Source organism: Taudactylus pleione, unplaced genomic scaffold (assembly GCF_031769625.1).
Source record: "Taudactylus pleione unplaced genomic scaffold, aTauple2 ptg000041l, whole genome shotgun sequence".
NCBI classification, from domain to species: Eukaryota; Metazoa; Chordata; class Amphibia; order Anura; family Myobatrachidae; genus Taudactylus; species Taudactylus pleione.
This window is the reverse complement of record NW_028284443.1, coordinates 17,944,357-17,971,040: the sequence shown is the minus strand read 5'-3', so window position 1 is coordinate 17,971,040 and position 26,684 is coordinate 17,944,357. Positions and strand designations below refer to the sequence as shown.

General features: G+C 41.6%; 1 protein-coding gene across 1 annotated transcript in view; it reads right to left on the bottom strand.

Moving 5' to 3' along the window:
• The window catches only part of CTTNBP2 (cortactin binding protein 2), a 114,438-nt gene that overhangs the window by 66,250 nt on the left and 21,504 nt on the right, over window positions 1-26,684 (bottom strand). The window contains exon 2 of the mRNA XM_088457680.1: window positions 15,514-15,621. Within this exon, the coding sequence (XP_088313806.1) occupies window positions 15,514-15,621 (108 nt within the window). The remainder of the gene's footprint in view (window positions 1-15,513; window positions 15,622-26,684) is intronic.

Sequence of the window (26,684 nt, the reverse complement as noted above, 5' to 3'; positions counted from 1 at the left end):
ATTTCGTGTGGGCCACATGCAAACCTGGGTGGAAATTTTGGTTGCACCATATAGGGGTAAGAGGAGATATAGGGGTGGTAATATATTTAGATGAATATAATACCCATATGTGTAGGAGAAATTTAAGTGTTGGAGGAAGGTTAGAGGGAGGAGGACAGTGTTTCTTTTGTAGGCCCCATAGGGAAGATAGGTCTGGAGAATGACTATAGCTGGATTCAATGTCAAGCCAGGAGGATGTTCCGTGGGGGGAGTAGGAGGAAACAATTTGTGAAAAATGTGAAGCCAGATAGTAGAGCTTAAAATCTGGGAGACCTCTACCCCTTTTGGTTTTTCCATATAAAACGGTTGGGTAAAGGGAACCGCCACTGGGAGGGTCTGGAAAAGGTAGAGCGACTTATGGAGAATAGTCATTTTGACTGCGATGATTCTGCCCAGCCATGAGAGTATAAGCAGTTTCCAGGAGGTCAGATCCGCTTGTAGTTTCGTAAAAAGCTGGAGAAAATTTTCTTGGTATAAATGCTCATAACAGGATGTCAGGAAGACCTCAAGGTATTTAATTTTCCTATGCTGCCATTTAAAGCTGTAGGAGGATTTAAGGGCCTCAGCATCCTGGTGGGGGATATGGAGGAGCATGGCCTCAGATTTTGAAAAATTGATTTTATATCTGTAGAGCGTACCATAGCGGTCTAATAGATTGTAAAGATTGGGTAAAGATATCCGGGGTTTAGTAAGGGTAAGTAAAATGTCGTCGGCAAAAAGGGCGATTTTGGAAAATGAGTTCCCAACCTGCACTCCATGAATGCTAGGGTTCAGTCGGAAAAGGGAGGCCAGAGGTTCCATCACTAGGGCGAAGATCAAAGGGGACAGAGGGCAGCCCTGTCTGGTGCCATTTGAGATGGAGCAACGGTTGGAATGGACGCAGTTGATAGAAACAGTAGCAGAGGGAGTGGAATAGAGGGCCATGACACCAGTCAGGAAGATCCCGATATTCCAAATGATCGCAAGGTTTGGGACACAAAAGGTCCAGGAGATCCTATCAAATGTTTTTTCAACATCTAGAGAAAGGACCACAGCTGGGGATCTCCTGGAATTTATGGTATGGATTAAATCTATGCTCCTACGGGTATTATCCCGAGCTTGACGTCCCGGTACAAAGCAGACCTGATCATAATGGATCAAGGAGGGAAGGACCCGGTTAAGTCTATTGGCTAAAATTATAGCATATATTTTAACATCTAAGTTGAAGAGGGAGATAGGCCTATAACTAGCACAATTGTGCTGATCCTTACCCTCCTTAGGTATCACGACGATCTTGGCCTCTAGCATGTCTGTGGGGAAGGAGCCCCCTTGTAGAACAGCATTAAAGAGGGAGTGCAGGTAGGGAACCAGATGTTCGGTAATTTTTTTATAATATGCAGCTGTGAAGCCATCAGGTCCAGGGGCCTTGCCGGAATTCTGCTGTTTAATGGAAGTTATGATTTCCTCCTCCGAGATTTCCTCACTCAAGCCCGGATCGCTTCATGAGATAACTGAGGAAGATTGGCAGCAGAAAGAAATTTTGTACAGGTTACTGTTGAAGCTCTGGAATTCAGAACGAATAGCTGCCTGGTCATGAAGGTGGTGATTTTTGGAATTTTTAATCATGAGGATGCTTCTATGGGTTCGTGTCGTACGGAGTCGAGATGCCAAAATCTTATCAGCCTTATCTCCCTTTTCATAAAAGGTTTGATTCAACCATTTTAGACGTTTGGCCGTATGTTGAGAAAAAAGGAGGGCAAGAGAATGACGAACAGCGAGAAGTTCTTGTTGGACAGAAGGGCTAGGGAACTATTTATGTTGTGACTCCAGTTGTTGAAGGCGGATGGAGAGGGAATTAGTACACGTTAGAAAAAGTTTTTTAGTTTTGGATGCTATACTAATTAGATGTCCCCGTAGAACAGCTTTATAGGCCAACCAGAGAGTGAAAGGAGAAGTGTCTGGGAGAGCATTTAATTGGAAATAGTCTGTAAGAAGGGTATTGAGACGGGTGATCATAACGCGAGAATGGAGAATAGTATAATTCAAACGCCATATCATTGGATGAGGATGTTCAGTGATACAAGAAAGGTCAGCTGAAACAGGGGTGTGATCAGACCATATCAGAGGATGGACTTTTAACATCCACAAGTCGTAGGGCAAGGTCATGGCTAGAATTTGTTTGTTTTTGTTTGTCCACTCGCATCTTGAGGGTTGACCACAAGTTCTCAAATGGGATTAAGGTCTGGGGAGTTTCCTGGCCAAGGACTCAAAATATTGATGTTCTGTTGCCCGAGCCACTTAGTTATCACTTTTGACTTATGGCAAGGTGCTCCATCATGCTGGAAAAGGCATTGTTCGTCACCAAACTGTTCTTGGATGGTTGGGAGAAGTTGCTCTTGGTGGATGTTTTGGTACCATTCTTTATTCATGGCTGTGTTCTTAGGCAAAATTGTTAGTGATCCCTTGGCTGAGAAGCAACCCCACACATGAATGGTCTCAGGATGCTTTACTGTTGGCATGACACAGGATGAAGACTTTTGTAGGATGGCCTGGTGTCAAGAAGGGCAGCAAAGAAGCCACCTCTCTCCAGGAAAACCATCAGGGACAGACTGATATTCAGCAAAAGGTACAGAGATTGAACTGCTGAGGCCTGGGGTAAGGTTATTTTCTCTGATGAATCCCCTTTCAGACTGTTTGGGGCATCTGAAAAAAAACGCTTGTCCGGAGAAGGAAAGTTGAGCGCTACCATCAGTCCTGTGTCATGCCAACAGTAAAGCATCCTGAGACCATTCATGTGTGATGTTGCTTCTCAGCCAACCTATCATTTTATGGAGTGCACGTGATAAATTTTTTCTTAAAGCTGATTGGTTTCTATGTTCAACTTCTCCACTTCACTATTTTCACTGCTTGATGCATCAACCTGTGTCACTAAACGCTATATCACCTTACAAATAGTATTGAGTGTTCACTGTGCAGACTTATATACTTAGCCTTAGAGAGTGATAAATTAGAGAATGATAAACTACCAACCAATCATTTTTCACACAGCCTGTAAGATGGCAGTTAGGTGCTGATTGGCCGGTAGTTTATCACTCCCCAGAGCTTAGTACATCTCCCCCTTAGGGTGTTGTTGGATTTTATTTTTTGAACTACGTAAAAAGTTGTGCTCAATTGCTGCTATCTGCAATCCCTTATCCTAGGTGAACTGAGGTGGCTGGACTAAATGTTTCTTGTTTTCTTTGGAATATAAATATACTTAACAAGAAAATGATCAATTTCACATGTGACAGTTTTTTTTAAACCACAATTTCTGCACTACTCAACTTTTATTAAATTGTGTCTATATTGAGTGATCTGGATACAAATAATGCAGACTTCCTGTGTTTAATGGATCTAGAATAGGAATAAACTTATTGATAGATTTTGTTGTAGGTCAACCTTTGGAACATCCAGAGCTTGGATTCCATGATTTAAAATCTTTTGTAGCACATGCAAAGATAAGTCTCCTTTTTTAAAATTGTGGGAATTTCAAATTTGTAAGCAAAACTGGCTGCAATGCATAACTATGAAACAAAGCATGCATAAAATAATCAGACTGACAAGCTGCTGACACCTGAAAGGTAAAATCACAACAGATGAAGACAATGCTGTATATCAACCGTACAAAATAATCCATCTCAATGCAGATCGCCTGTCATTGAGGACAAAGCCCTTAAAGGTTCTAGCATGTAGAGAGTCACTGAGTGCATGCAAAAGAAGACCAAATATTTACACTACCGCCTCCGCAGGGTCTAACAAACACAGTCACATTTGGATTTGTGCAGTTTCTACAGATGTGTCCACATACATCTATCCTCCGTGCGCTACAAGTTGTGCCAAGCAACGTAGGAAGCTCCGTGTGACTTGGTAGCGCCAAGCGTCTTTTCATGCAACTTTTAATCATCAAATGCATGCCTATGTTCTGTGTGCATGTCTGCATACGAAATGCTACGTTACAGTCGTTGACACTGTAATGTAGTGTTGCGCATTCAGATACACTCGCACTCTATCACATAACATAGGCATGCTGCAAATCATTTTAATCAGAAGCTGCTTGTGCTACCTATTCACATCACTGTGCGAATAAGACGCATTTGAAGGTAAAAAGTCGCACCAAGATGCTCGGCACTACCAAGTCACACCACGGTATTGTGCGCCTAGAAGGGCTGTTTAACGTGCAAGTAGGCTAGATGCATAAGGACACATCTGTACACTGCTGAGCATAAACATTCCCGGGAAGAGTCAACTGAAAGCCCAAAACTGTGAGAGCAAAAGACAGAGACACTTCTCCAAATGAGCACCAAAATCACAATACCTATCAAATGACCCCTAGTATAAAATGCTAGCAAATGTTAAAGTGGGCTGCCACAGAAGAATGTGGTTATATAATAGGTAACTGCCAACCCTTATAAAATTAAGCAACATTGATGACTCACCTAGACACTCACATCAGAGTCACTGACACTAACTTGCCTCCTTGATTGCAAGGTGTAACTTGGGTTTCTTTGTAGATTCAGGGGCCTAAATCAGAGGTGGACGCAGTGTCAGAGTGTCTGCGCAGTGGAGCGATTATTTTCTACTGCACATGTGTGAAAAATCCTGCAAACCCCTACGGTGCATGTGTACCACTAAGAGAGATCTCTGTTGCGTACGCAATCGCTCCCATTTAAGCTGGTGGCGGAAAGCCATTGGCCGTCCCTGGGAGGTGACTGGGAGGCAGACTGAAGGGATCGCAAACAAAAAGGCCATCTCGTGGGCGTGTCGCTGAACGCCTCAGCCACAGAGGCCATGTTTAGAGAAAGTTCAGAAGGAGACACTGTGCCAGACATTGTACGTCGTATCGATGATGAACTCAATGGTGCACCGATGGTGAAGTTTGTGTGTCCACCAGCGGATATGCACTGCCCACGGACATTGAAAGTGGGCACCTCAGGACTTGCAATGTTCGGCGCTTGCAAGTACAGAAGGGGAAGGCAAAGACTACCCTTTGCATATCGCAGCTGCGGTTACGAAATAAATCGCAGCCGTGCATGCATTAGCATCCACCTCTGCATCAGGACCAGAGTCACCACACACATCACACGTATTTGGCTCCTGAAAAGTGTTTCCCAGCGGATGATGACTGATAATCATAAGGGTCTCTGAAGCGGTATGGAATATGCTGGTGCTATATAAATAAAGGCATATAAATATATAATAAATAAGTGAGACTGCTGTCCAGTTGTTGCTTGGATAAGGCAGATAAATTCAAAATTGCACAGGGTCTGAAATACAGCTTTTCTGAGTGCAAGAGAGGAAACGCTTCCACATGCGGAGTAAAAATCACTGCAAAAATCAAGGGATCCATATACAGGTGATAATGTTAAAATGGGATTTTTCATGTAGTAACGTAAACTTGAAAAGCCCTGAGGCAAAAAATGTTCGAGTCTGCAATTATACTTCATAAACTTTTATGAAGTGAATATAAGCTCCTGTAGGTATTAATAAACTTATCACTCACTTAAGATGAAACTGAACCCTATATGCCAGTGGATTAATGATGATAGCTTGTAAAGAGGCCTCTAAAACAGAATTAAATTTATATGTAGAATGATTTATTGGGCTTATAACAAACGTCTTTGTCTGTTATTAGTAATGCTGGAGCATGGTATTTAGTTCAGCTTCCTCTTTCATCCCATACGGTCACACTTCATTCTCATGGATACACTGTAATTAGTTACAGGTATCAGAGGGATCCCAGGATTTTGTCCTAAAATTGGAGAAATTTGAATCCCGGCATTGGAGCTTCCAATTCCAGGATTTTGGGATTAGTGAGCGTATGCACGGTTTAGTTTTTTTTGCGCAGTGTAGGGGCTATTATTATGCCAGGCAGCGCTGAGCACCTACAGCACTCATTCAGCCCTCGGCAGCATGACGTCAAAGGTCAGGCTGTACAGCCCCGACCCCTTGACCAACTCAATCCCAGGTATCCCGGGATGGAGCATTTTTCTATCCCAAATCCCGGGATTGAAAAAACAACCCGGTATTGACTTCCCTTGTTACAGGACCCTTAAGCCTCCTCTTACCTTTAAATACAACTTCTTACATTTGATCTACTCAACAACGGTCCATAAAAATTCAGACACACATTTTCTCACTTATTGTCAAATGGTGTAAACTTGCGTTTAATGGTTTATTTGCACAAAGGAGAAACTTCATGCTCAGATAGTTAACTAGTATGTTATCCAACTTTGTCAGCCTTCCTTCATGCCTTGAAAGTTGAGGCAAGCAATTCCTACAGGTATGCTAACTTCTGTTTATTACTTCATTATAAACCTCATCTGTATAAAAGCAGTGTTGGAACAGACGTACAGTATACTCTCTGAAGAAATATTTGGACAATGTTGCACTGCAAAATGTAGTATATTACCATCATAATGGTAAAAAAATGCAATTAACCAAGGAATATAGGCAGACCATTCGAAGCCTTAAAAGTGTTATGCCGCGTATCCACTTACAGATAGTGGAACGACAGTACGATTGCAACATTGTAATCATACAGTCGTTCCTCTTCCCATGCAGTGCCTACAAAGAACGATATGTCAGTCAGTGCAGGCACCCTCCCTCATCCCTGAACATGGCCAATCTGTCGTTATCGGCAGATTGACCGTCATATTCAGGCGATAATTGATGTCGGAAACAACCAGCGGGAGCATGCATCGCTGGTAGTGTCTGACATGATTTATGCATGATTAATGAGTGATTGAACGATAACGATGTCATAATCGTTCAAGCGCTCATTTATATCTGCAAGTGGATATGCGGCTTTAGGTTTTTCCTTAAGAGAAATTGCAAACAAAGGCAAGGTGTCAGGGAGTACAGTTTCCTACACCATGGAAAGGCACTTGGAAACTGGAAGAAACTGACAGGATAAGGTCTGGCAGAGCCAAGGCCGCCAACAGAATCCGAAGACAAGTTTCTGAGAAATCAACAGCTTGCATGATAGGCAGCTCACAGGACAACAGCTTGCATGATAGGCAGCTCACAGGACAACAGCTTGCATGATAGGCAGCTCACAGGACAACAGCTTGCATGATAGGCAGCTCACAGGACAACAGCTTGCATGATAGGCAGCTCACAGGACAACAGCTTGCATGATAGGCAGCTCACAGGACAACAGCTTGCATGATAGGCAGCTCACAGGACAACAGCTTGCATGATAGGCAGCTCACAGGACAACAGCTTGCATGATAGGCAGCTCACAGGACAACAGCTTGCATGATAGGCAGCTCACAGGACAACAGCTTGCATGATAGGCAGCTCACAGGACAACAGCTTTGAGCGCTGCTTAACAGTAGTTGAAGTAAACAAGTCTTTTTTTTTGAAGCCTAATACAATAGAATTATCCAATCATGAAAAAGACAATATGTAAACGGAAATGTTAGTATCCATAACATCAGAGATTTAGAGATTTGAAGCAAAAGTGCTGCCAAATTCACAGTGGTAAGCAAGTCTTTGAGCTGCAGGTTTGACATTGCAGGTGGCAGTCAGTCAGAAAGACATTGCTAAAATGGCAAAATTAGAAAGAGACCTGACTGGGCCATGAAGCACACCAGTGGAATACTGGAGACTGGAAGCAGGTCTTGTGGACCAATAAATCTAAATTTGAAATCTTTGGTTCATCATATAGGGTTTTTGTATACAGTCGATTAGGTTAAAGGATGGTTTCTCAATGTGTCACACTAATTGTCAAACATGGAGTAGGAAGCATGATTGGCTAAGGCTTTTTGATGAATCCTGAATTGGCGACTTGCTCCCTGAACCAAAAGGGCTGCCACAGCATTTTGCAGTAATCATGCAATACTGATTACTCTAAATCTAACTAGTCATGGGTTCACCCTACAGCAAGATAATTACCCAAAACATACCTCCAGGCTATATCAGAACTACCTTCAAGGAAAACAACAAGATGGTAGGCTCGAATAACGGAATGGCCAGCACAGTCTCCAGACTTAAACCTCATCAAGCTGTTTTGTGATAAACTGGACAGAAAGGTGAAAACAAAGCAAACCTACAGATGCAACATACTGTATTTGTGGGAAGTTTGGCAACAGTGTTGGAAAGAATGCCACAAGTGTATTTGGTGGGTATCTCTGCAAAGGGGGCTACTTTGAGGAGTCCAAAATTTTGATAAAACTTTTGCTACAAAAGAAAATGATTCTGGTATTTCAATACATTGAGACATTAAACTGCATACATTTCAGTAAAAACTGGAAAAATGGGGCTGTTCTAAAACTATTGACTATTCGTGTAGCTCACCAGTACAATTATGGTATAGATTCAGGCATGGCACACACATTATAGTTTACAGAATTAAATGCAACAAAACATAGGATAACTACAGATGTGTCCTCACTCATCTTTGCTGCAGTCGTGCCAAACAGCCCTTCTCGGGGCACCTGGTCCTGGGCATCTTTTTTGCGTCTTTTGCCGGAAATGTGACTAGGATGCATCAGGAGACTGTGCTGATTAATTTGATATGTGACACTTGTATATCTGTGTGTAACTGAGTCTCTCAATCAGCATGCAATGTGCTACGATGCAACTGCCGTAGCTTCATCCGTTTACAGACTTAGTTGCAGACAGATATACAAGAGTCACATATCAAATTAATCTGCTTAATCCCGATTCATCTTAGCCACATCGCATTGCGACTTGTATGCACTTTCTGTGACGGGAACTGGTGGCTCACTCAAGCCAGGCATGTCGCACTGCAAGGTGTATTGAGGCTAGAGGAGCAAGGACATATCTGTAGATCTCAAATCAGTAGAACATATGCAGGATGAGATGGGGATGAGCTATTTGGAGTAGAGATCCAACATTAGGTAATTTACGATTATGGATAACAGAGTTGATATGAGGCAGCATCGCTAAGCTGCGCTTGACACCTTTTTTAGTTTATGCCATGGTGACTTCAAGGTACTCAAAGAGTGCAAATGGGGGAGCAATTTACTACTGGTTATTAGATATTTGCAGCAGATAACTCAACACATTGTCCAGATGTATTAAAGTCAAAAAAATAGGTTTTTTTTTATTAAAAAACATTCTTAACAGCTGCTTACACCGCAGTGTCACCTTCTGGTTTTGGCCTCAATGCTCTTATTCCATCTTGTGGATCTTCTAACTGTTGGGAATGCTGGTATTACTTTCTCTCAGCTAGTTTTTATCATTTGATTTCAGTGTCACTGTACTTGCTCTTCTGCACGTGTTTGATCTGGATGATGAGACTGTACTATGAAATCTGAGTGACACACAATCTTCAACAATTTGAATAATTTGCTTGCTAACATGTTACAATGCCTTTCCTGGCATGAGCTCCCTACACTTTTTCTATTGATATGTGTACTTAGGCCTTGCTTCAATTCATGCTTCTATCCTTTCCACCAATAGTATGGAATTTTCTTGGTAGCCTTATTGGGTAAATTATTTGAGATAATAGGCTAGTGTTAGAATAAAGTTGTAACTACTAAAGTACTATATAAAGGTTCCGTAGCTTTGTTCAATTCTAAATAGTTTTTAAAAACATTAATAGACCAGATGAATATTTAAAGGGATATTTGGCTGAGATTGCAGCATAAGCAGCTAGTAAGATTTGCACTATAACAAAATAATCTTCTTTTCACCTGTACAAATCCTAAATTACCTACTGCCAACAGATTTAACTAATACAAGATGCCAATTTGTTCTGTATTATAAATATAACCTTATATTAACCAAACATTTATATGCAGAAAAAGAGAATACTCAAAGAATATAAAAACACAGGACATTCTGTGCAATTGATATATAAAAAATAGGAGATATTCTGCCAGGAACAAAATCATTAACAGTTGCAATTCTTAATAGAACTGTCATACAAAATACTGAAGCGAGGTTACAGGAATATCAACTTGAAGCAACATTGAGATTTCATTCTAGCAACAAGGAGACTATAGAATAGGTTAGTACCAGCAGATTAGTAAAAATAGAAGAGGACAGTTGATTACACATTTTGTCTGGGCAAGGCATAAACAAAGTCTCAAGTCTCAAATTCATAAACTGCAAATAAAGTTCTGCCAGTATCTACTCATCCTATTACATACAAACACCCTACTGTATTCATGGGTGTAGCTATAGTGGGTGCATGGGGTGCCATTGCTATTGGGTCTAGAGGCTTACGGGGTATTGGACCTAGGTCATATAAATTGATATTATCCATCTTCTACTATCCCAATTTGCCAACACTGTTGAAGAATAGGCTTCTCCTTGATTACAGCCTTTGTGAAGTGAGCTGTGGGGTGGGAGTTGATCTCCAAGATTAGGATAGTCCCAGAAGGACAGTATGCCTCCACTTAAATCTCCTTCATTAGGAAGTATCCACATGAGGTAGGAGCTGGTTGGTAGCCCCCCACTTAACACTCACTGTAAACTAAAATCTCCTCAGCTTTGAAGACCCTGTAGACATTGGGTTCCCAAGTAAGCACTAGATAAGACACGATCTAGTGACATTCCATTCTCATTGAGTGGTGTGTATAGTGGATGTTATAATGTACGGGAGCCCTATAATGTGGAATAATCTGATTTGGATGCACTGCAATGTGGCATAATATGAACTTGGGCACTTTCATGTGGCATAATATAAACTGGGGGGCACTACATTGTGGCATAATATGTACTAAGGGAACTACAATGTGGCATAATATGTCCTATCAACTGGCGAACTGTGTGGCATAATGTCTACTGGCACCACTACAATGTGGCATATTGTGAACTGGTGGCACTACAATGTGGCCTAAGATGAACTGGGGACACTGTGGTATAATGTGAACTATGCCACTACTATGGGGCACAAAATTAACTAGGTCACTACTGTGGGGCATAAACAACTGCTGTTTGGAGAGGCGTCTCTCTAAAAGCATTTTGGGGGGGGAGCTCCTTCAAAATGTTGCTGTTGGACCCACAAAGCTGTAGCTACTCCCCTGGTTTGTACTCATTTTATCCATAACTAGGGGTCTCTGAAAATATCTGCCATAGTTCTCTCTATATACAAGAAGCCACAATAATATCTGGACATAATCCAAGAGGTTGTTTCATGCCTTTAGACATCACAGTTGGAACATGCTGTACACATCGGTGATAAATAGGGACAAATAGACATCTCCATATTGTCAACTTTTTTACATTAACATCTCTGAACAGTAACTGTTAACCAATGATGAGTTAAGTGCACTGGAGTCTTTCATGAACACTAGGATAATGAATCTTCTGTGCATCTGATTACACGTATCATATACGTTATTATAGAATGTGTGTTTTCTATTTATTGGTGCACCTGACAGCAACCATTTTACTGACAATTTAATCAGAGTATATACTATAAATTTCTTCTGAAAATTCAGTGGTTGTTTCTGTTCGGTCACATTTTTTGGGACTGTGTGCCAGTCGGCTTTTTGACTGCATCCCGTTGCGAGCAGTCTTATGAAAACCATTAATGAAATTGGGTACAATTTCATAGCAAGACTACTATTAAATAGAAGAATGGTGGTTCTGATCAACATCTGTAGGGGGGGGGGGCAACAGATACCAGGAACAGATGGAATTAAGGGTTCCCTGAACCTTCAGATATTGACACACACTTCTGAACACACAGTCAGTGTCTAGATACAACTTATTGAATATTTGTTCAACAAACAGTATTTAATAAAAAGTTATTTTAAATTTACAGCAAAGGAACCAGTGACTTTATTCAGTGTTATCAACATATCTCACACAATGTTTTTTATTTGGTATGAAGGTTTCTTTATCTAACCGAATGCTTTATATAAAATTAATGTATTTATATGGGTAATTTGAGAAATTCTCTTTTTCTTTAGAAATAATAAGTCAAAGAGAATTAAAAGCAACAAATGTGTAGTGAGCAAGAAATGTTTATTATTGAGATTTCAAATCTGCTTCACTGAGGCCTTTTTCTGCCCAACATTCTGCAAAAGCTTGAGTAGGACTGACTAAGTTCCATTACAGGGGCATTGCACATATTAAATTTGGAAATTGCCAGCTTGATATTGTCACCAGTCTTTACAGAATGGGTTCCAAAGTAGTGAAAACGAAGTTGTGAAGCTAGAAAATTATTCTTTGGTAAAGCATAGTTGGAAATTCTGCTTTTCTCAAGAGGTTGCTTTAATCAGAAAGCATGCATTACACTTTACATACAAAACTGAAATGGTTCAGATGGTGAAATGCATTTGCAGTTATAGATTTGTGAAGGGAGCAAGCATAATATTCCTTGTTCAAGGACAAACTTGAATTAATTAAACATCAAACCACGATGCATCTAGAACCCTGGCCCCCTGCTTCTGCACATATTTTTACCATAACAAAGCATCTGAACCATTACTTCCCTGCAGAGTAAAAGTCTTTACAATAATCTAAGATGCAGGTTTGGATTATGTAATAGCCATACTGAACTGGAACATTATTAATAATCAACAAATGTGTGATCAAAATAAAAATTAAATCAGAAAGTGCAAAAAATACAGATGAACCTTTCTATTTTCTTTTTATACCTCTTTTCCACCAAAATCCCTAATCTGTCCCGGGATTTGGAACACTGGGCCTGATTCAGACCCGTTCGCTAGGATGCGTTCACACGCAGCCGTCAGCTGCTAAAGTATGCAAATCCCGCGATCGCTAGCAAGACATTAGAACGTCCACTATGTCTTGCTGTGCGATCGCGGTATGTATTTAGATGCTCACCAGCCTGTCACAAGACGCTCACTTTCCCTTAGTGACACACATCATCTCCAGGAAGTGTATAAAACAAATCGGTAACATTGGATCCATACGCAGCACTTGTGGCTGACCATACCATACCGCAAGCACTGCGAGTGCTGCAGTGTGTAATTCAGCCATGTGACATGTATGCTGACACAGTGTCATAATTATGTACGCCCCAGAAAAGACGTTCAGATGCACAGACACGCCTGCGTTCGCACCACCACACCCCCGTTACAATCGACTAACCCCGGTCACCACCCACAAACGGCTGGTCCTGTCACTTATTCTTGCGGAGCGTCTATATACAGGGTACGAACGCTTCCCGATCACATGGACTAGTTCGCACACGCGCACTGCGTCTTATACGCATGCACAGATTGCAAATATCGGCAGGCTACGTGCGAACGCAGCCTAGCGAACGGGTCTGAATCAAGCCCACTGTTCCAAGCCGGGTGAGTCCCGGGATTTACCCCATTCCCACGGGTGCAGTGACGGCTCTTGGATATGTCATCACCAAGCACCGGAAACTCCAGCTCTCCCCTGAATGCCAGACCGGAGCAGAAAGGCGACCAGGGGAAAGGGTCCTTCACAGGGAGGGGGTCTTTCCCGCAGAGGTGTCCTTTTGGGAGGCTGTGATGTCACAGCTGTCACCGGGGAGATGGGCAGGGAGAGATTACAGCCTCCCCATATGAAGCGGGGATGGGGTAAAAACCGGAATGGTCAGAACCATACAAGGAGGCTGTAATCTCTCTGTCCCTGGTGACAGCTTCCAAGTAGCACCCAATCAGCATGCTGTAAATGGGTCCCGGGTCAGAAGACCCAGGTTATCCATTTCCACTGAGCTTGACCAGGGTTTTACCCATGTAAAACCCTGCTCGAGACCCGGGAAGAAATGCCGGGATGTTTGACTAGAAGCCTTTTCCACTGTGCCGCTACCGAGGTTGACAAGGCAATAACCCGCTATTTTGGCCAGTGGAAAAGGGGCATTACTAATTTTTCACATAGTATGCTCATAGACACACACCCACATTCCCGTTTCAGTGGCCCAGGGAAAAATACTTGGGTCTACATTTACTATATTGCAGGTCTGACTGAAAATGCTTCTAATGGAAAGTTTAACATTGTCCCATCAATATTCCATTCTACTACAACTCTAAGAACACTTCATTTCAGCCTTCAATTTTTTCCTCCATAAAACACAGCTTGATTTGGTTTCCCTGAAGTCTTAAATCATGAGAGTGAGGGTTGCCCCCAGACTGTGTAACTTGGGAGGTACATAGGGCACCTTATTGAAAATACAGGACAACTGCCGATTACCCATAAAGGTCAAGTGCTCTTGTGAAGAGGAATATACCCAATAGCTCACTAATAAAAGCTAATGTTCATTTCTGAATTTGGGAGTTTTTGAATAGGCACAATCATGCACCTAGCCTGTACAACTCCTCTTCCCAATTCTACCTAACAGAGATGCTAAATGAAAGATGACCCCCATCTTGGCCCATAAATCCATGTCCTTCTGTATAGATACAAGCACATTATTGTAAAAAAAAGGTGAGTATTATCAAGAGACATCATTTGCATTGCCACTTTTCACTTTTGTAAATGGCCTTATAATTCATTATTGGAACCAATATGAACACAGATCAGAATTTTGATTTTGGGGCCAAACATATGGTACTATTGTGGTACTACCTTATTATTGAGTTTGATTGGGGTCACAAAGGTGCAGTCAAATAATTTTCACCACTTGACCAAAATACCCAATATTTTTATCCTACAGATTAATGCACATTGGTGCAGTAATATTATACCATTAAGTAAATTGCATTATGTTTATGCTTGAATAATGGTCTTAAAAATACACTATTCATATTCTGATCCGCCTTGAAAAGAGTCACAAAAATGTTTTAGCAGATTAATGTCAAAGCCAAATTGCTCATGAATATTTGGGTTACTTACTTAATCTTGCAATTACAAATGGTATTTATTGTATCACAAGCTTTCACAATAGCAGAAGCCTTTCATTCTTTTTTTTTTTAAATAAAAGCATATAACTGCTTACATATTAGTACATACTGCGTTGTACCTTCATCACCAATAACTCTATTTTACCATTGTCTGACTCCTTCATAAACAGCAAATATATTTTACATGCATTCTATATATACTACAATGTGAACCTTAGGGTAATTAAATCTGTGCCATACATGATTGCATCAAGGTTAAAATAATAGTATAGGTCATGAAAGAAAAAGTAAATGAAGACAGTAGGATGGGTTAGTTATATCACAGTGATGGCTGCATGTAGTAATTATTGCAAAATAGTGGATAATGGCAGCATGAAGTAATTATTACAGTCTAGTTGTGGGTGACGATGGCAGCATGGGCAATTATAATGGTATAATATATAATTTTGCCATACTCTTCTTTAGACAGAAATAGTCTGTAAAATGTAGAGGAATTCTTATTTAAATGTAGTTTGACCACTACCACAGGATCACATGCAATTTGCGTAAATGCCCCTCTCTCACCAGTGAGTCCTTGGAAATTATTTTAAAAATGTGACAACTACAAAGACTTACTAGCTTACAAACTGCACTCAGTGATCTCATTAAATTTGTTGCATAATTAAAAACAAAGCACAGGATGAGAAGTTGAACTTACCCTCAAGGCTTCTATCACGAGGTCCCTTGCTTCCAACTCTCCTTCTAAAATACTTAAAAGAAAACGCAATTCTGGCTTGCTCAAATTCTCCACATTAAAGTCTTTCATCTACAAAGATAAGAAAAGAGACCATGATCTTAGCAGTTGATTAGCCGCTTCAGATGGATATAAAATAAGCAAAATTATGATATTGAATATGTATATCAGCTCAGATTTACAATGGTTATTTAAATATATTCTATTTAACCAGCCCAAGTGGCTGCTTCTGCATTGACATGCTTTCATCTCTAATGCTGAATTATATGATGCACTACTACCTAGGAATTTTTATCCCTCTAATTGGTCTCCTCAGATTCCTGGAAATAACATCTGCACATTTCACTCACTACCCTGACCTGAGTGAGATGCAGTAATCACAAGCTACAGAGATTGCAGCTTCCAATTGGTCCTCACACTCACAAACCACCTCTTGCAGTCAGGTTCACAAGCTTCATTAGTATATTCTGTATAACAGAACAACAAGCTGCAGGAAAAATGCCTGCATGCAGCAGTCTTCAGGGCTCAGCTGGTGTTATTTCTAAGCTGTTTTTTGTGCAGCTTTGATATCACAGTGAGATAAAATCTTCACCCAGCAAATGAAATATAGACACGGCTAGAAGTTTGCAGTTTCGCCAACGGTCAAGCCCCCGTTCACGCCATGCCCCTGGGGGCTTGCCCAGCGCTGCAGAAGCTGCTGGGCAGAATCCAACCTCTTCTGACACAGAGGGGTGTCTAATAGATGACGCATGTGGTGACACCATGGGGGGGGGGGGGAGGGGGGGTGGTGACACTAAAATAGCAGAACAGTTGTTATTTTGGTGTCACCCCCTCGGATGGAGTCACCCGGTGTGGCCCGCACCCCCTAGTGAAACCACTGAACATACCTACTACCACTTAAAATGTAACATAATTATAGATATAGGGGAGGAATTCAATTAGGTGCAGAGCTATTCAATTGAATGTCAGTTCCCAGTGCGGTTAACACGCCCTAACTCATAGAACCTACACAAAGTGCTGGAATCTAGGCGTTTCCCCGCGCATTAAAATTCAGATTTTTCATGTCAGCTCTTGAGGCAGAGAGGAAAAATCCTCCCTCTAGGGCTTAGCGCGCGGGGTTCCTGCAGCAAATCGAATCCATCAGTGTGTTCAATTAGCTGTAGGGTAAACCCAGTGCCTAATTGAATTCCTCTCATATAGTGTTCCCAATAGGCTGTTTACGTAGGACGTGTGCACCCGCCCATTTTTGTAAAAGAAAAAAAGCATCCTGTCCGGAGAGCTACAAAGTGAATGAGTGGGGGACGTGGTTAAGCTGGTGGGGCCCCGTCGCCATGCTTCCTGGCTATCGAGTCCTGCCTGAAAGCAGCATGTTTGGCACATCCTTTGCCCCTCAGGATTGCTCTACCAGAGAACAGCTGTATGCGAGCTATTCCACAGGAGTTCTAGAGCTGCAGGGAGTCAGAGCTAAGACCTGTAGCTTTCTAGCATCAATGCAAAACCCTGATTGGGCTTGGCCTAAGGTCCTTCTTTTTTTATCTACACAATGCCAAATGCCAGCATCTGCACTTTGCCATTCGGTGGCCAGCATTTTCCTGCCTCTTCTCTGCTGGCGTGGTGTTTCCTGCTTCTCGCTGCTGGCATTGCTGCCTCCTCCCTGAAGCTACCCTTCAAGCAGGCAATGTTTTATTATGTAAAATATCACATGTAATACTATGCTACACTAATGCTGCCCACATACATAGCGATATTTTACCCGATCTGGCCGATTCCAACACATTGGAACGAGAGATCGTGTAAAATATGACCAAATCCTGAGTAAATCGTGAGTCCCCCACTCACGATTACGATGTAATGCGCATCCCCGCTGGTCGCACATCACATCGTCAGATCTGACGTGCAGTAGGGCAGATCTGACAATCTAGGAGGCGATGCACTGTGAAAGTCTGACTGCAGGAGAGATCGTATGAAGATTGGACACCAAATCGTGTGCATATCGTGTTCAGAGCTGCCGGGGAGACTTTCAAGGGAAATCGTATACATCGGCTGATCGTGTGCAGATCGTTATGTGTGTAGGCACCTTTAGTGTCCCCAATTCATAATACACCACACAGCTATAGCGACACATCACATCCAAAATGTGACCCTTTAAAAGGAAAATGTGCCCTCCTCACTGATCAGCACCCTGTCCCAAAATCTAAAACATATAAATGTGCTAAGAAACCGTTACAATAACCTTACGTTGTATAAAATATGGAATTACATTTTAACAAAAAACTATTTGTCTTGGTGACTTGTTTGAAAACTGATATTGCTTCTTATACATGTATACAAAACAAAAGATGTATGTATATTGGTTACTGTAAATAAAAGATCATGCAATACTACTTTAAGAGGAACATAGTGTTATGGAAACACTAGTTACCATAGACATCTGGTTTCCAAACGAAACCTCATAAATTACACAGTAACTTTGAAGACTGAAAATTAACATAACATTTTAATCTGCAGTTTCCATTTAACAGTAAAGTCATGACATTTTTTTTAAATCACGAAGGATATAGGTCAGAAAGGTTAGTGGTTATGTAGCCCATTAATACAGCCAAACTGGACCTTAATCATTTAAATAGGATTCTTCATTTTTAAATATCAACATCCTACAATTGTAATACTGAACATGGTGATGCCATTACACATCTCCAGGACCAAAAAAAGCATATTCATTATATGCATATATAGTACTGTAAGAGGTTATTTTGTTTTGTTAGAACATATAATTTATAGACTAATTAGAATTAAAAAGGTGCAATTCGCAACACTTCATTATAAAAAAAGAAACACCACCACCACCACCACCACCACCACAAGATTGGGTTTTTAACAAACAAACATAGGCAAGATACCCTCCAGGCAAGGTTACAATGTGCAGATAAATAGTAGTTTGATTCAAGAGACTAAGGGGTACATTTACTACACTGAGAGTTTTTAGAAGTGCCCATAGCAACCAATCAGATTCTAGCAATTATCTAAAGGTGCTAGTTAAATGTGAAGTAGAATCGGATTGATGGCTATGGGCAATATCTCCATTTCTAAAAACTCTCACCTTAGTATACCCCATTTGACAAAGATCGCTTGATGGTCCAGCAGGCTGCAAAAGGACAAAGTGCTTAGCGGGGCTATGTGAACCATCCATACAACAATGTTGGTTTGTACATACGCTCCAACTGTTCCAATTGGGACAGTCCTGTTTTCTGGCACTGTTTAAGCCTTGTAGCTCAGGGAGTGCTGGACACCCCCCCAGATTAATAAGAAACAGGGGCATGATAATCACTCAGAACAGTCATCTCATCAGCTGATCTGAACGATTATCAGTTTGTGGCCAGCTGTAACCACTTGCCTGGCGTGGTCGCATCAGATACGACCATGCCAGGCTGGACTATCCTTGACATCAGTGGCGTAACTACAGCCCCCGCGGTGGCTCGGGGGCACGGGGGTTTGTGGGGCACTGTGGCTGCAGATTCCATGCGGACCAGCCGTCTGCAGAAAAAGGCCCTCCAAAAATGTCCTACTGGACCTCTAGCAGCTGTTAGTCACCCAGGCAGGGCGGTAGTGCGGACAGTACATAAGTGCCATCCGCATTACACTATTAGCATAACAAACACACAGCTGCCGTCGAGCGGCTGCTGTGTGTTTGTTTTAGCAGCCGATGAGCTCTTGGACTGGCTTTCCTATTAGAGCAACAGCCCCAATACATTCTGTAGACTACAACCATGCAGTACTGCAAACAAAATTTTTTGCAGAGCAAAAATTTATATTAATATTTAGGGTGGTTTAAGGCTGATTTTAATTTACAAAAAAAATAAAATTGTGTTGGCTAATGGGACGCATACATCAGCAATCACAAAGAAAAAAAAGATTCACTGATTTCGCATTTTTTTGCCCAGTTTAAAGATCCTCTAATCCACCAATGTGCACCCATACATTGACAATATGTACCAGCAATTTGCAGATCATTTTCATCAAAGAACGATTCTGCTAATCCTAAAAGGCTCATTATTTTACTATTTTTTAACGGTTGACAAAACAGCTGATCAGTACCATCCACTAGCAATCTATAGGCCAGATTGGTCAGCAAACTCCAACATATGGGACAACCTGATTCCCGATCACTTTTTAGTCAGAATTGGCAATCAGTGAACCCTATATATTGCAGATTTTGTTTCACACAGTCATCTACAAAATGCAGAATTGCCCCAACTTATTACGGATGAATAGGCCCCATAAGTTCTAATTAGATGTTTTTTTTTTTTAATGATTGAATTAGGTCAAGAACAAATTTCGGAGCTGTTTTAGGAAAAAATATTAGCCAGTTAAGGGGTGCTATTGGTTGCCCGGAATCCCCCCTCCTCGGCACTTCAATGGCATTCCCTGGTCCTCAGAGCCCAGAGGGGCATGGGAATCCTCTGAATAAGGCCCTTCATCTTTGTTTAATCAAGTGCCCCTTGAACTGGCAAGCTGCTGTCAGGTTAAGAAATCACGGGGCGAAATTCTGAATCAGAAGAAGCAATCAAGGTCAGGATCAGGCTGGAGTTACAATTGATTAACATTTAGCAGAACATGTAACGCAAGATGTAGAAAACCCTGACGTGCAGAGAGTGAGATTTACAGTGTCCCTGATTCAAAGCTCTTGACCCCAATGTCAGCGATTATGTGACCATTGATGTTGGCCAGGTGTGTACACTGCAGGCCTACAATAGGTCACATGATGCATTTCATAATGAATCTTGTGTTTGAAGGAGGAAGCTACTAGGCATGGACAGTGTTGGGTGCGGATTGTGTTGGAGGTTTCAGAAAGATGTAAATGCATACCTCCCAACATTGGTGAATGTGGAATTGGGAGATGGATGTGGCACACCTGGTGCGTGACAGCATCACAGTGGCCATAGCATATGTGGGCTTTTTAAAAAAAAACAACAACATTATTGTCACACACACTTAAGGCAACTGAAACCAGCCATCTCTGCCAACCTCCCACCAATCAGTACAAATGTGCCAAACCAAGATGAGAGATGTTGGCATTGTTCAGAGCACTGAATAAGTAACTGGACATATATTTCCAACTATTAAAACAAGATGGCATTTGAAACAAATGAATGGAACAAAGTGTATGCAAATGGGTAGGGTACAGGATGCTGGCACTCAGGATCCGATGGTCAGAATCCCGACACCGGCATCCCAACAGGGTTAGCATACCAACACTTGTTGGTCGGTATGCTAACCCTCCCCCTCTTCCTACCCCAACCTCCCCCCCTAGTACCTAAACCTAACCTCCCCCTCCCTGCTCCCTAAACCTAACCGCCCCCTCCTTAGTGCCTAACCCTTCCCTGCTACTTACCTTCAGTATCTCGGTGGTCGGGATTCTAGCGCCGGTAATGTAAGTGTTAACCAACAGGATGCTGAATGTATCCCCATGCAGATTAACAAAAGATACAGGTGAACACTGCGCAGCAGTTCTTAATAGCACAATGAGATGTCATGTTGTAGCAGGGTTGGGGCTCCCCGGGGGGGGGGGCTTAGGTTAGGCACCCCTCCCCGGGAGGGTTAGGCCAGGGGAAGGAGGCGGTTAGGGTTAGGCAGCGGGGAATGGGGGGGTTAGGGTTAGCCATTAGGGAGGGAGGTTAGGGCTAGGCACCCCTAAAGGAGAGTTGGGGGGGTAAGTTAGTTTATACTTACCTTTAGCGCAGTCAGGATCTTCTCTGGTGCCAATCTTCCGGCGTCGGGATTTGAACCGCCGGACATGCGTCAGGCGGTAAATCATACCGATCCCGTGTGACTGCGTTGGTTCAGCTTACTCGATAAAGACCACAAGCAACAAGAATGTGAAATAATACCAGTCACGGTGTTGTGCCTGTAGTCACAGCATTATATTATATATATATATATATATATATATATATATATATCTAAAAAAAAATAAAAACATTTTTTGTTTTGTTTTTCAACTAATTGGTTTAAACCGAGGTGGTTTAAACCAGCCAACCCTGTGTTGTAGTGACACAAGACATGTGCATTGTTCAACAAATCAGGCACCTCAGCGGCAGGGAATGTTACTTTTGTGGCTGAAATTATTGGTTTTGATGCTCACAAAAAAAAAAAAATTATATTATATTATATTACAATTATATATATATATATATATATATACATACATATACATATACACAATCCACAAGGTGGCACTACGTAGTCTACGCAGTCACTTTAGCTCATAGTGCAACGTTTCAGCCCTTTAATGCACGCTTTTTTCAAGTAAACATTTTTTACAAATTTTTTATATAAGTTGGCTTGACAAAAGCGCGCATTAAAGCACTGAAACGTTGCACTATGAGCTAAAGTGACTGGAGTCTTTTTTGCTACGGAGTGCCACCTTGTGGAGTCTATATTTACAGATTACCTCGGCAGGTAGGTTTACTGTGGAGGGCACCCAGCTGATTTATGCTGCGACCTCATGAGTGCCGGATCATGGCATATAGAGAATTTTATATATATATATATATATATATATATATATATATATATATATAAATATGAATAGGTTAATGGTTAAAACTCAATGTTTAGTAAATTGTGAAAGATGCCCATTATCAGATGCTTTTCTACTAGACCAAGGATAGTATGACTTACGTCAGGTTGGTAGTATTTGAACTCACTTGTTACTATTTTAAAAAGTTTAAAATAGGTTGCATGAAACTGAAAGTATCACCTACTGAGCTACAATTAGGTAAAATATCCCTCCTCTACCAACCTCATGGCCTGCCGTGTAGCATTTGATAGCTTGTTGGTCTCTCAAATTGCTGAAGAATATAGCATGTTGGATTTAATCTTATTACTACGTCTTGTTTCAGCTGTTCGCATGGCATATTATATTGTGTACAACTGCAGCAGTGTCCTGTATGTGGTCACCAAATACCAGAAATTGACAGAAAGTTTATGCCACAAGAAAAAATGTATTTCCTACTAATAATAAAATGGGATGACATTGGAAGCAAATGTATCAAACAAGATCAGCCACAGCTAGATAGAAGGCTGACAGTTTCAATTATATAACTATGTGGTCATGGCCAGCATTACTTATTAATGGTACAAGATGGCATTGGAAACAAAATTAAACAGAGTAAAAGAATATCAGATAAGTAACAGTAGAGCAATTTAATAAAATGATACAAGTGAGCAAAGCCCTGCACACACAGAATTGGCCTGCCATCTCCAAGCCTGCCGCTAGGCATGTCAGCTAAAGCATGGAGTTAGAACAGGAGTTTGAACTGGATTTGGACTTTGACCTACTATCTAACTTCAAATGAAACAATTTCTCAAGTGCTGCACCTCAGGAATGATTCTATGCCACCCTTCTAATGGTAATTCTATCCATCATTGCATAACACTGGGTTATTACTATTTTTTGCAATTATTCATCACATATTTTTTTACTCTGTCACCTTTATTATTCTGTTGTTACCACCAAAAAATGGTCCCTTTCCTGCTGATATCTATAGTTTTTCTTTCTGTAATACCCCACTGTATGTTAAACGTCTACTAATTGCACATCCTGCCAACTGTAGCCTATGTAGTGCACCCCAGATGGCTGCCTTGGCTTGTACTTTCATGGGCAGGATGAACAACATGTGGAACTATTCATGCATTGCACATCAAATTAGACACACTTCATTTATTCATATACATCTTAAGGCCCCCATACACGGTGCGGTTTGCAAACGATCCAATGTTGTTTACAATCTCCCTTGAACGCTCTCCGGCAGCTGAAGTGAACGATGTGCAGCAAAAGCCACACGATGTTCACTCAATATATTGTGCACGATCTAATGATTTGCATATTCATTATGACACAGATGCAGACTCGGATCTGGGAGATCCATGCTACATGCATCTGTGTCAATAAACACAGGAGCATGGACAGGGATCAGTGAGACCCGTCTGTGCTGCTGTGTATTTCAATGACACAGATGCACGCATGGACCAGGGAGATCCATGCTACATGCATCTATGTCGTTGACACACAAGCATGGACGGGATTAGTGAGTGCTGTGGTTAAAATGATTTCTGTGTAAAAAAATAAATAAAAAAAATGAAATAACGGCATGGCCCCCCCCAATGCTGGTTGTACAAAATACAGGGAACAAATGACGTAGGGGTCCCCTCTATTTAAGCACAACCAGCACCGGGCTAGTCAGAACCAGCCCTAGTTGCCACAATATGGGGGACAAGCGACATAGGGGTCCTCCATATTTTGTGCAACCAGCACTGGGCTCTGATCCAGTCCTGGTTATGGAAATACAAGGGGGAAAAATGAGTAGGGTCCCCCTGTATTATCCAGAACCAGCAGCGGACTTTTTCTAATGGGGGGGCTAATGCCACAGCCATGGGAGCCCTTTCACCGGGTCCCCCAGCCGAAGCATCAACCCTGAACGCTTGTCAGCCCTGGCCGGGGGACCAAATAAAGGGATCCCCCTCTCCAGGGCACCCCAGGCCTAGATTGATAGACCGGGGCTATCCCCGGCACCCCTGGGGCAGTGGGTGCCGGGTTGTTAGTGTAGTGTAGTGCATTTGATAAAAGTAGTAAGGAATGGGGGGAGAATTTCTTTGGGCCCACATTCACTTGAATAGGATAGGATACATAGCAGTCTGTGCACAGGGTACACAGTGACATTGGTGAGAGTGGTGGGTGAAGGCGCTGCTGGTCACATGGGCCACTCCTGCGACAGGGAACCTATGCAAGGCCACGGGCAACAGCTAGTTTGTGATAAAACCTTTAATAAAGCTAAAAAAAATAATAGCATTTTTCCTGGGACCTCCAACCTACCCTTTTGTAGCAGATTAACCAGGATTTATAGTATAACAAACCAGGCACTGCTGCCTCGACAGGGAATACAATTATTGTAGCAGAAGTATTCTTTTTTGAACCCAACAAAATAATAATGATTTGACTAAAGTGAGAGTTTTCAGAAGTGATGTAGCCCATAGCAACCAATCAGATTCTACTTAACATTTAACTAGCACCTTCTAGAAGATAATTTTCTGAATGGTTGCTATGGGCAACATCTTTTTTTCTAAAAACTCTATTTTTAGTAAATATACCCCAGAAATGGCATCTACTACTGGCAGTAGTAACACTGTGATGCTCTTGCTCAACAGACAGACGCGCTCTCCCTATTCTCCCATCAATTATGTTACTTGCGGTACAAATTAACATTTGAAGTTCATTAAAATCTATAATGGCATATATTACTCTACTACTGACACTAACACACACACAATATTTCTTAATATAATGACAGATATTCATCTATTGTATATTAATACTATTCAAAGTGTTTTTATATAGTGTTTGCTAATATAATTTTTTGTTACTGCATTACCAACGCTATATTGTTACGCATAACATTACGTGTTGTTTTCTAAAGAATAAAATAACAGAATAAAGAAGAGACACATTATGTGGAGAAATGTGCTACAAATGGTTAAAAAAGGGAAAAGTGTCACAGGTATTGTCTCTTGATATATACTGTAGAGAACACATTCCTCTGCAAATGGCAAAGAAAGTTCAAGCTCTCACTGTACTTCCGCTCCTATAAGCAACTATGGAGAGATTTCAAGCACCAGCTATTAGCAAAATAATTTTGACCTGCCGACTCTCCATGGGTCCAACACCAAATCATTATTATCAGCCGACGACAACTGCTGTCCCTCATGTGTCATCCGCGCTATATGCGCCATGAATGTTACAGCAGGACTATGCGTCTCAGCTGATTTTTTTGGAGGGGTGAGTTTTTTCTTGGCATTTTGGAACAAGCATGAGTGTACTTAAAACCTGGACTCTAAAGTCGCGTATCCACTAGTAGACATGGAAACGACAGCACGATTACAACATTGTAATCGTGCTGTCGTTTCCATGTTTAGTGATGTGCCTAGACTGAACGTTCACTCGTTCAGTCTAGGTACACACATCATCCCCACACATGCTGAACCTGACGGGACCCCTTTTTTAAACAAGGGTGATTTTTCTAGGTGGTAGAGTTGGGGAGACAAAGGGATCCCCCCATATGTTTCACTTTTTTCCCTTTACAAAAGTGCATACACAGACACCATATCCTAGTGCACATTGCCAGCCCCTCCTTGCCCCTCAGCAGTCTAGCTGTATATCTGGAGGACGAGCCCCAGTTGTCCTCAGCAGTGAAAGGGGTTACCAGCTGGTTAAGCTGTTGTTTTATCCCCAATATTTGGCTGTGTTGCATAATTGGCAGATCAGTCTGAAGGTTCATTGACTGAATTAACCAGTTTGTTAGGTATACTATCAAATGCATCATGTTATTAAGGAAACAAAATGTTTTTCAAAATCCTGAGAGTATAAAACAGTCCCATCGGATATATGATCATGTACCATCCTGGCATAGATTTTATACAATTTTTTTTCTGATGGTCAAGCTTATGGAGGTTTGAGCTACATGCTGACGGATAACGTTTCCAAAAAATAACCCCAAGCTCAGTTTCATATGTTTCTGCAGAATAGATAGAATTATATTATAACATAACTTTTACCAATCAGGCACATGGGGGTCAATTTAATTAGGCGCAACTTTGCGGGTAAGTACTACCGGACTTGCAGGTTTTTGTATGCAGACCGATAGGGCAACGTACAAATACCACTAGTCTAGGATGAGATCGGACCATGAGATGGGAGAGTTGCAGGGACACTGGTAGTGTTTCGATGCCGTTACAACAACAAATCGATTCCCTCGCATCTAACTGAACTAACTGCATGAAATACAAAATTAACCCCACATCCCTGAGCTGCTGAAACCCTGACCAAAACCATCCACTTCTCAGTGAAATCCTGTCCCTTTGAGGCCTGCAAATCAGGATAGTTGGTAGGCTATGTAGGGGAGAAATGGCTCCACATGTTCAGTGTTATATGTACAAAATCTTAATGGACTATAGTTTTTTTGGATTGAATGAAGATTTAGGGCTCAACGCAATGAATTTGTCCCCACAGGCAAGGAGGGCGAGTTGCTGTTGTAATGGAGTGTAAACGCCGGCAATGGCATCGGAACTCACCCCTCTCG